At 36.3% G+C, this 12338-nt stretch overlaps 1 protein-coding gene across 7 annotated transcripts in view; it reads right to left on the minus strand.

The window, feature by feature from the left end:
• Window positions 1-12338, minus strand: part of Fsd1l (fibronectin type III and SPRY domain containing 1 like) — a 73917-nt gene that overhangs the window by 43952 nt on the left and 17627 nt on the right. For 4 of the 7 annotated variants that reach the window (XM_074051331.1, XM_074051330.1, XM_074051329.1 and 1 more), the window contains 2 exons: window positions 5341-5436; window positions 2430-2561 (listed from right to left, as the gene is read on the minus strand). In XM_074051331.1, the coding sequence (XP_073907432.1) occupies window positions 2430-2561; window positions 5341-5436 (228 nt within the window). Of the gene's footprint in view, window positions 1-2429; window positions 2562-5340; window positions 5437-12338 lie in introns of those variants that run through there. The other 3 variants (XM_074051332.1, XM_074051335.1, XM_074051334.1) reach the window with 3 other exon arrangements.

Genomic DNA, 12338 nt, shown 5'->3' on the forward strand with positions numbered 1-12338 from the left:
CTTTCTATTAAGAACGTGAAATCCATGAGGGCAAGAACTGTTTTACTCTCTGCTACACACCCAAAATCCAGGACAGTAGTTTTCTACTGAGTTGCTCAAATTTTACTGAACAAATGTATGAAAACTAGATAATGGAAATCAGATATTATCACTGGCTTATATCAATTTGCAGATACAGGCATCTTACACTAGGTCCTCAAGTATGAATTTTAAACATTAAAATATAGGACATTTTCAAGATTTTTCAAATTCCTTTACAATGCTATCTTTAGAGCAAGAACAGTAAGACATGATGAAAACAGTAAACAAATTTTTAAAAATCCAATGTAATATGATAATTGAGTTAAATTTCTAATAGCCCTTTTTAAAGGTATTTGATTCTTAGAAATTTTGTGCATACACTGTATGTATAGAAGAGAAAAACAGTTTGTATTTTTCCATGTCTTTCAGATTCTCAAAGATATCTGAGACCAAAATCAATTGTATCTTTATATATCAAAACTGAATAATCCAAGAAAGAAATTAATGATACAATCCCATTCATAATAGCAGTAAAAAGAACAAAATACTTTGGAGTAAATTTAATCAAGGAAATGAAAGACCAACATATACTGAAAAGTATAAAATGATGCTAGAAGAAATTAAAGAGAATACAAATAAATGGAGTATTTAATATTGTTAAAATGTCCATACTACCCAGAGCAATCTACTAATACAATGCAATTCCTATCCAAATCCCAATGATATTTTTGGAAAAAAATAGAAATAAAATTTCTAAAATTGATACAGAACCTTAAGCAACCAAAGCAATCTTGAAAAAGAACAAAGTAAAAGGCTCAACACTGATTTCAAAATGTCTTAAAACAAAGCTACAATAACCAAAATAGTATAGTACTGGCATAAAGCCAGACACAAAGCAATGGAACAGAACAGATAGCCCAAAAAGAAGCACTCACATAAATGAAAATCTTTAATGAGGACACCAACACATAAGGACAGTCTCTTCAACAAATGGTACTGGGAAAATTGAATCTCCACAGGCAAAAGAATAAAGTTAAAGCCCTTACTTTACACCTTATGTAAAAACTAAAAGCAGATGAGACACCTTATCCTAAGCCTTAAAATTACAAAATTCCCAGAAAAAAACAATAGGGAAAAAACTTCATGACACTGTACTTTGCAATGATTTCTTGAATACAGCCCACACAACAAAAGCAAATAGACAAATGGGACTATATCAAACTTAAAAACTTCTCCACAGTAAAGGAAACAACTGAAAGGGAGAAAAGGTAACCTACAGAACAGGAGAAAACAACTGCAAGTCCTATCTATCTGGTAAGAGGTTAATATCCAGAATTTAGGGCCGGGGGTATGTGTAGCTCAGTGGTAGAGTGTTTGCCTAGTATGCACAAGGCACTGGATTCAATCTCTAGTAGTACAAAATTAAAAACAAAATAAAAATCAGAATGTATAAAGAACAAAAAATAAGTAACCCCAATTAAAAAGTGCGCAAAAAACCTGAATAGAAATTTCTTCAAAGAAAATACGCAGATATCTAGCAAGCATTCAAAAAGATGCTCAGCATTTCCAATCATTAGAGAAATGCAAATCAAAACCATAACAAAATATTAACTCACACCCATTATGTCTACTACCAACAAAACAGAAAATGAGTGTTGGTGAGGATGCGGACAAACATCCCTGCGCAATGCTGGTAGGAATGTGAAACTGCAGTTCCTATGGAAAACAGTGTGGAGGTTCCTCAGAAAACTATATGATTAGCAACAGGACTTCTAGGTGTACATCCAAAAGAATTAAAGAGAGTTTCTTAAAGATAAACTATTTGGATACCCATGCTCACTGTAGAATTATTCACAATAGCCAAGAGGTGGAAACAACACAAATGTCCATAGATAGATGAACAGATAAAGAAAATGTTATATATAAATTAATGAGATACTACCCATCCATACAAAGAAGGAAATTTTGGCACATGCTACAATGTGGATGAGCCTTATAAACATTAATACAAGAAGACAAATACTGTACAGTTACACTTCAATGAGGTAACTACAGTAATCAATATAATGGAAGCAAAATAACATGATTGCCAGGAGATGGCAGGAGAGGGGAAATGAAGAGCTGTTGTTTCAGGGAGTATAAAGTTTTAGTTGTGTAAGAAGATGAAAACGTTTGTGAGCTCTATAACATGATGTGAACCAATAAACTGTATACTTAAAAAACTGTTGAGGGTAAATTTTATTATTTTAACTATAATTTTCAAAAGCAGCATTTATGTCAAGACAAAGTTAATATCCTATAAGATAAAGGTATAGTTACATTCAGAAAACCACCACTAACTTTTGCTTTCATTAAACCAAGCATTAAATAGGATAAATGTTCATACTGAAATAGTTGTATGACCTCACCTGTAACTCTTGTGATTTACGAGCTTGTTCCTGCTTGATACTGATAACCATATTTTCCTTTACTTCATCCAATATAGAGTACAAACTATCAAATTCTTCATCTAACTCTGAAAGTATGTTAGAAGAATTTTCCTGTTTTCAAAAGCAAAACAATGATTTTACTGACAAGCTATAAAACACTTAAAAACTAAAAGGTTTACTCAAAGGGGAGAATATTTATATCATAAAATACCTTAGCCTAACATAAAAATAACAAAATTGTAATAACTGACTCAAGTTTTAAAAAGAGATAAATGCAAGAAGCTGGCTGCTAATGCTCGTAGTGCTGTTTTAGCTTATGCTATGAATTAAGCTGCCTTTTATGAACTATCTCATACTCTTTACAATTTATAAAACTATTTCCATAGAACAAGGGAAAAGGTGGTTTTAAACTTCTCAACTTCATCCATACCTCCAGGTTCTAAGGCAGAGCCTTAGCAATAGTTTTAAACCTTTGGAGTGCATAAAATCACCAGTTGGGCCAGGCTTGGTGGCTCGTGCCTATAATCCCAGGTCCTGGGGAAGCAGAGATTGGGAGAATTGTGGTTCAAGGCCAGCCCAGGCAAAAAGTTAGTAGGACATCATCTTGACAAACAAGCTGGGTGTGATGGATCACACCTGTAATCCCGGCTATGTGGGAAGAACAGGTAGGAGGATTAGAGGCTAAGGCCAGTACTAGCAAAAAAGAGTGAGACCCTATCCAAAAAATATCTAAAGCAAAAAAGAACTGCTAATGTGGCTCAAATGGTAGAGCACCTGCCTAGCAAGTACAAGGCCCTCAGTTCAAACTCCAGTAACACCAAAAAAAAAAAAAAATCACTGGTAAAGCACTTTAATAAAATATTCCAGAGATTTTAACTTAGCAACAGAAAAACAGCTTGGACATATGGGTTAGTTCTGATTTTGAGTAAATTTTTAAATCTTTCAGATTATCTAAAAATACTACATCTGCATTTGCATAAAATATATAGAACTTAAAAGACTATGCAAAGCTGGGCGTGAGGCACACACCTGTAATCCTTTGTGGTTTTAATTTGCACTTCCTCATGATTAGAAATAGTGATCAATTTTTCATATGTCTGGTGGTCATTGGTATATCTGTTTTTGAAAAACATTAGTTCAAGTCTTTGGCCTATTTTTTAATCAGACTGTTTTCTTGATATTGAGTTGCATTCCTTATATGTTTTGCATTTTATTAGCTCCTTATAGAAGGTATGGTCTACAAATAATTTCTTTACTTTGTAAGTTGTTTTTTCCACTCTTTTTTTGTGGTGGTTCTGGAATTTGAACTCAGGGCCTCGTACTAGGCAAGCACTCTACCACTTGAGCCACTCCACCAGCCCCTTTTCTTTCTTTCTTTTTTTTTTCTGTGCTATGTAGGAGCATTTTAGTTAGATGCAACCTCATTTATCTATTTTTGCTTTTGCTGTCCGTGCTTTTGGGGTCCTATCTGAGAAATTATTGTGCAGGCTAGTACACAGGGCTTTTTTCCTCCTATATTTTCTTCTAGAAATTTTATAATTTCAGGTATTTTAATCCATTTTGATTTTTGTATATAATGTGAGATGAGATTTCAATTTCATTCTTCTGCAGGTGGGTATCCAGTTCTCCTAACACCATTTATTGAAACGACTGTCCTTTCCCCATTGTGTGTTCTTGGTACCTTTTGCTGAAAATCAGCTGGCATAAATGCACAGCTTTATTTCTAGGTTTTCTATCCTGATCCACTGTTTGTTGTGTCTGTTTTTATGCCAGCACCATGCTATTTTGGTTATGATACCTTTATTATATATTTCAAAATTGGGGAGTCTGAACCTCCAGCTTTGTTCTTTTTGCTCAGGATTGCTTTGGCTATTCAGGAGGTCTTTGGTTTAATATGAATTTTAAGATTTTGTTTTTTATGAAAAATGACATTAGAATTTCAATAAGCCTTCCACAAAACCTGTACATTACATTGAGTAGCCTGGACATTCTAACAATATTGATTCTTCCAATCCGTGAATAAATGCTATCTTTCTATTTATTTATATCTTCTTCAATTTCTTTCATCAATGCTTTGTAGTTTTCAGAGTATGGATTCTTTGCTTCCTTTGTTTACTGAGGTATTTTATTTCTTCTGATACTATAGTAAATGAGACTGTTACTTAATTTCTTTTTCAGATAGTTTCTTGTGCTGTATGCTTACTGAATTCACTTATCAGTTTTCATAAGGCCTTTGATAGAATTTTTCTATATATAACATCATGTCATCAGCAAACAATTCCATTTCTTCCTTTCCTATCTGAAAGTCTTTTAATCCCACGCTGTCACAGTGAATGATCTTTTTAATGTGTTGTTGACTCAGTTTGCTAATATTCTGTTGAGGATTTTTGTACCTCTTTTCATCAGGAACTATCTGCCCAAATCTGGGATAATTTCCTTAAGTCTTCCTCTCTTTTCTAGTTGGGTACTTTACCTTTCCTGTTTTACTTTCATCTAATTCTCCAAATAGACCTCTTACCATCTCTTTTTTCTGTGAACTATTTCCTGTAAAAGAGACGTCTTGCATCCCAATATTTTAAAAACATAACCATATGCTCTTAATTAGAATTAGTAAAGAAAAACATCAAACAGAAAAGGGCAAAAGTAAGCATGCTAATATTCCCTAGCAACCACTACTCCAGAGTTTTCCTTCTCTCTTACCATTTGATTTTTCCATGGAGAATGCAGGAATGGCAAGGAAAATATTTTTACTTTTTCTGCCATTTTAAAACTCATCTCTGACCTCTATTAGTTTATAACCTAGAGTTGACAGAGTATATTTGTGCCTCAGATTTGCCTCAACATTCAGTATGACATTTTTACACAAATGTTAATGAAAGAAGATTCATACCTGAACTCCTTTTAGTGTATGATTTAGTGTATCAATAAAGTTCTGAATTTCATCATTTTTATTTGCCAGAGTTGAAATGATCCTCTGTAGAGCTTCCTAGGATTAAAAAAATTAAGTATTATCTTTTAATGAAAGAAAATTATAAATCTCATAACCATTCTTTGAGCAAACTGTATGTAAGAGTATGCTATATAATAAACAGGAGCACTGTAAAGCTTCCCATTGTTCAAGATTCTCAAAGGCCTATAATTACAAAAGATGAAGCATGTATTTGCATTGTCTTAAACTCTCTAATTCCTAGTATACAATGTGATCAACATAATCCATTTCAGACAGAAAATGATCACATTTCAATAGTGCTATTTTAGGCCATATGGTTATGGCAATGGAACAGAGACAAATATTTACATGTTGTTAAAACAAATGGAAACTTATAACTTCAGGATGTGACGAATAAAAATAAGGAGACATTAAAATTCAACAATGTATTATTTATTTACAAAAACCTTAAAAATACACTTCAGAAATATGCAACAAGGTAGTAAGTGTGCATCTAGAATGGTATTCATTACAAAACTTATAGATGATATAGAACCACAGAAAACAATTTTTGTAGCCAACTCTCTGACTTTATTTAAATAGAACATTTGGTTAATTAATTTTCTCATATTAGAGTTCAGTGCTCTACAGTGTAAGTTTCTACTCTGACAGAACTGTTCAATATATGTACTATCTGATATGGTAGCCAGTAGTTACAAACAAAGCTAATAGGTCTTGAAATGTGGGGGTAGCACAACTGAGAAACTAAATTTGTCTTTTTTTTTTTTTTTCAGTACTTGGGTTTGAACTCAAGGCCTACACACACCTTGAGCCACAGCAACAGTCCTTTATTGGAGGGATGGGTTTTTTCGAGATAGGGCCTCTTGAACTATTTGCTGGGGCTGACCTCAAACCACGATCCTCCTGAGCAGCTAGGATTACAGGCGTGAGCCACTAGTGCCTGGCACTAAATTTATCTTTTAATTTTTTTTTTTAAGAGACAGGTTCTCACTATACAGTCCAGGCCAGCTTCAAACTCACTATGTAATATGAAATAGAACAATGAAACCTTTTGTAATTGCTTTAAGTAGGGGGAGGAGGAATGGTGGGGTCACCTAGCCAATATATAATGTAAAACTGTCCAGAATTGTCACAGTCACAATGAATGCCCCCTGTACAATGGACATAAGCTAATAAAAATGGGGGAAAAACTCTGTAAGTAGCCAAGGCTGGCCTCAAATTTGCAATCATATTGCCTCTGCCTGCTGAGTATTAGGATTGTAAGAGTGTACCACCATTCTCAGTTTTATCTTTTTATCTTTAGTTAATTTCAGTTTATATAGCCATATGTGATCAGCACCATCATAATGCACAGCACTGTTTAATAACTCCATGGGTAGCAATAGCAAACACCAAATTCAGTAAAAACCAAATGCAAGTGCTTCTCATTAGATTTTCCCATAAACTTTAGGACATGTTTCTATAAGCTTAAATATTTTAATAAAGCCTACAAAATTTTGTAAGATAAAAGGTAAAATAAAATAAAAGTACACTCAGGTATCAATAAAATATCATATATATGCATATATATGTCTCCCAGGAAATAATATAAAGGAATAAAAAAATTTAAGTGTTTATACAGCATTGTATTAATGAAAAACAAAAACCAATTACAACAGATCTCACTTAATTCTTACAACAATCCCTGAAGAAAAGGAGCTATTACTCTCCCTAGGCTCAGCCTAAGGGAGTTCTGTTGTATTAATTTACTTTTACTATTTCTTCCCATCCTTATGACTGAGTATTTTAATATAACAACATAGTGAAATTAAGCTATGTAAACAGATCAGTGACACCAAGAATTAGTTGTTTATCCTGTCAGTGCTCTTCCCAGAACTGATATGTTAATATCTGAATACAAAAACAACAGCATAATGGAAAAATGAAGCTAGGACTTTGGGGAGGGGTAGGCATAGTTAGATGCAGACATGGAAATCAGAGGACTTAGGGAAAAAGGGTCTTCCAAGCACTCATCAAAGAGACTACTTTATCTATCTGTCTGTCTATCTATCTATCTATCTATCATCTATATATATTAATATGACTGGGTTTTTTCTAGCTCTGGCAGAGTGGCTTAAGTGATTGGGTTCTCTCTAAATAATGGACTCTGTCTGCCTCACCTTCTAGTTATCATAATAGTAGGTGCTAGAGTTGGGATCTTAAATGTCCTTCAAAGGTCTATGTGTTAAATACTTATTAACTAGGGTAGCATTACTGAGAGGTGGAACCTTAAAGAAGTAGAGCCTAGTGGGAGCTCTTTGCATCATAGACTACATGCCCTTGAATGGGCACAGTTAGATTTCAGTCTCTTTCTCTCTCTCCTTCACTTCTCAATTATAAAGTCAACAGTTTGCTCTGCCATAGGCTCTCAGCCATGATATACTGCCTACCAAAAGTCCAAAAGCAAAGGGGCCAACCAGGGACTTAAGCCCTGACAACTGAGCCAAAATAAGCCTTTTCTCTTTATAAATTGATTTTCTGAGGCATTTGTACAGTAATGGGAATCTGACTAACATAGTAGAGTTATACCCACAGAGAATGGATATTCTAGAGAAATGGAAAAGAAAATGGAGATTCAATTAGTTGCCCAAAGTGACACTGCTAGTAAGGTAAAGATCATGCTGAATCTCACCTCAAAGTCCAGGCTCTTAACCTCTTTGTCATACTGCCTCTAAGTCCAATTGATTTTAGCCCATCATATGATGTACCCAAATGATAAATTATATAGTCTTTAAATTTTGGTAAGTTTTCAATAACAGAGAAAACTTCTGCAAATTCCACAGTAAAGATTCACAGCTTGAGCTTAAGCTCTGTCTATGCCTTGGCACATCTAGTAAACTTCAGGGTAAAGACAGTAATAATGAATGAGAATGGGGGAAAGAATATTCCAAAAAGACTTTTTATTCCATGAAAAAGAGGTGCCAGATCCCAATGAATCAGCCCAATGACAAATTTCAATCATCATGATATATATAAATTCAATGCAAACTTAAAGATCAATAAAATTATCACAGAAAATGTCCTAAATCTTGGGAAAGATATAGACATCCATGTACAGAGGTCATTTCAAATCCCAAGCACACAGGACCAGAAAAGAACTTCACCATGCCACATCACAGTAAAAAATGCCAAAACTAGAAAACAAAGAAAGGATACTGAAACATGCAACAGAAAAACACCACCTTACATGCAAAGGTAAACACATAATAATTACCTCAGACTTCTAGGCACAAATTCTAAAAGCCAGGAAAGCATGGAACAATATATTTCAAGCTCTGAAAGAAAATTAACTACCACTAGGACTACTACATACAACAAAGTTAGCCTTCAATTTTGACAGAAAAATAAAAGACCTTCCAGGATAAACTCAAGCTAAAACAGTTCATGTCCACCAAGTCTTCATTACAGAAGAGATATAAGAGAATATTACACACAGTAGAATAAACACATGAGAATTATAAAAGTATCAAATATGTTCAACTCAGCAAGCCAGCAAAACTCAAAGATGAATAATGATGAAATAAAAGAACACTAGAATCAACCTAGAAAAAAAAACCCAACAGAACCACAGGAAACAGTAAATACCCTTCAGTAATAACCCTAAATGTAAATGGTCGTAACTCTCCAATAAAAGACATACACTGACTGACTGACTGACTGATTGGATTAAAAAGCAAGATTTAGGAGCGATTCCAAGATGGTGGCTAGAGGGAGGAAGCAGAAAGCGTGCCTCCTACAGTGAAATCTTGGAGAAATGCTGGAAACACACCTTGCAGGCAAGGCCACCGAGAAGACGCAAAACTTTGACCCCACCACACCTCCAGCCTGCACTGAGAATCTTCACTTCACATTAAACAGAGAAACCAGGAGGGCCCCCAGGCCACTGCCAGTTGCCTGCGCCCAGATGGCTGGGGAAGACGTGGACAAGGTGAGCTAAGCGGTACACGGTACTCCCACAGACATCCCTGGGCCAGAGCAGCATAGCCACCTGGACAGACCGACCCCCACCTGGGGAAATAAGAGAAACTGAATATTAAGCAATAAGAACAATAAAGACACGTGGCAAAGAGGGTGGGGCACCCTGAGCTCCGAAGGGGGGGAGGGGAATCCTTTCCGGAACTGCAAATGAACAAGCCAGGCCTGGCCAGAGAGGCTCCAGCAGGAGCAGGGGTGTGCGCCCAGCAACCCGGAGCCGGAAAGTTTCTGAGAGTGGCAGAGGGAGGAAAACTCCACAGGAGAGGGGGGGAAGACCCACTTCCCACATGAACTGTAAATAAACACTCAGGCCTGCGAAAGCCAGTGCAGTGTCACCTTTCCCAATGTGCTTGGAAAGGGAAAAGTTTGTAGCACACAGAACTCTGAGTGAACAAAGCCTGCAGGGCCAGGTGAGTGCTAAGCTCACCCCAGAGATCTGCATAAATAACGCTGCAAGCAACAGCAGGCTGACAGCAGCAGGCGGGCAAGCCACAGCAGCAGATAGCCAATCACAGACCTGTCTCCAGACTCTTTTTTTTTTTTTTCTCTCCCTACCTTTGATGAGAAAACAACAGAACTAGGCCTGCATGCTGAAAAACTAACTGAAACTGTACTGCATTTGAACTTGGGACACTTGGTGGGCATTTTTTTTTGTGCAGTTTTGTTCCACTTTATGTCTCCCCTTTGATGAGACAACTACAGAACAACATATGAGGCAAGATCTCCAGGATTGGGGGCTGAGGGACAAACACTAAAATTATTAAGACTGAAATTTCGAGAGAATTCCAAGATGGCGGCTAGAGGTAGGAAGCAGAAAGCGAGCCTCCTATAGTGAAATCTTGGAGAGACGCTGGAGACACACTTTGCAGGCATAATCACCGAGAAAAGGCATAACTTTGACCCCTCCACATCTCCAGCTGGTGCAGAGAATCTCCACTTCACGTTAAACGGAGAACCGAGGAGGCCCCTGGGGCCGCCAGTGGCCGGCGCCCATACGGCTTGGGAAGACGCGGACCAGCTTACTGTCGATTAGTACACTAACACTCCCTGTTTATACCTTTGAAACTCTCTTGTCTGATACCTTGTTCTGCTTTCTCCCTCTTGTCTGTATATTTGTTTTCCCCTTTTCTTTAACTTCTTGCTTTCCATCTCAGCTCACTCTTCCATTCTCAATATTACCATTGTTATTATTACAAGCTAGAAAATACTTAATTACACACAGTACAGGGACAGTAACAACACCAAGGACAATGACAGGAAGACAGAAAAAACAAGGAAAACCAGTTTCCCCACAGCAAAAAATTAGTACAGGAACCAGAGGGGAATGAAGAGAACAGAAACTCAGAGCCAGACTCCAACAAAATGAAGATAAACTATGCCAAAGGACCCAATGAAGCCTACAAGAATAATTTAAAAAAAGACATACTACAATACTCAATGAGAATTTTATAGAGATGATACTGGATAGGGTCAACCAAAATGTACAGGAGACACTCAAGAAATTCCAAGACAATAAAAATAGAGAATTTGAAAAAGCAAAAGAAGAAATAAAGGAAACCATAGAAGCACTGTATAAACACCAAAGTGAAAGAGAGAACACAATGAATAAATGGATAAGTGAACTCAGGACAAAAATAGACAACAATAAAGAAGAAAACAGCCAGGATATGGAAAACCTCAGAAAAAAGAACGAAACAGAACTGCAAAACAAAATGGAAGGCCAATCCAGCAGAATAGAACAAACAGAAGACAGAATCTCAGAACTTGAAGATGAAATGGTAATTAAAGGAAAAACTGAAGAACTATTAATTAAACAACTCAAGACCTGTGAAAAGAAAATGCAAGAACTCACCGACTCCATCAAAAGACCAAACTTGAGAATCATGGGCATCGAAGAAGGAGAAGAGGTGCAAGCAAAGGGAATGCGTAATATATTCAACAAAATAATAACGGAAAATTTCCCAAATCTAGAGAAAGATATTCCCATACAGATGCAAGAGTCCTCCAGGACACCAAACAGACCAGATCAAAATAGAACTACTCCACGACATATCATCATTAAAACAACAAGTTCAGAAACAAAGGAAAGAATATTGAAGGCTGCAAGAGAGAAAAAACAAGTAACATACAAAGGTAAACCCATCAAAATCACAGCAGACTTCTCAACAGAAACATTAAAAGCAAGAAGAGCGTGGGGTGAGATCTTCCGAGCACTGAATGAAAATAACTTCAATCCCAGGATACTCTACCCAGCAAAGCTATCATTCAAAATAGATGGAGCAATAAAAGTCTTCCATGATAAGCAGAAACTAAAACAATATGTGACCACAAAGCCACCATTACAAAAGATTCTGCAAGGGATCCTGCACACAGAAAGTGACACCCAACTTAACCATGAAAAGGCAGGCAGCACCAAACCACAGGATAAGAAAAAGCAAGACAGTAGAGAGTAACATCAAGCTAGGTACACACAATCAAACCTTCAAACAACTAAGATAACTAAATGGCAGGAATCACCACATACCTATCAGTACTAACACTTAATGTTAATGGACTTAATTCACCCATCAAAAGACACCGTTTGACAAAATGGATTAAAAAAGAAGATCCAACAATTTGTTGCTTACAGGAGACTCATCTCACCGACAGAAATAAGCATATGCTTAGGATGAAAGGCTGGAAGAAGATTTAACAAGCCAATGGCCCCGAAAACAAGCAGGAGTAGCAATACTTATCTCTGACAAAGTAGACTTCAAACCTACATTGATCAAACGAGATAAAGAAGGACATTCCATACTAATAAAAGGGGAAATAGACCAAAGGAAATAATAATCATCAATCTGTACGCACCCAATGTCAACGCACCCAATTTCATCAAACATACCCTGAAAGACCTAAAAGCATATATAAATGCCAACACAGTG

This window comes from Castor canadensis, chromosome 13 (genome assembly GCF_047511655.1).
Source record: "Castor canadensis chromosome 13, mCasCan1.hap1v2, whole genome shotgun sequence".
Taxonomy (NCBI): Eukaryota; Metazoa; Chordata; class Mammalia; order Rodentia; family Castoridae; genus Castor; species Castor canadensis.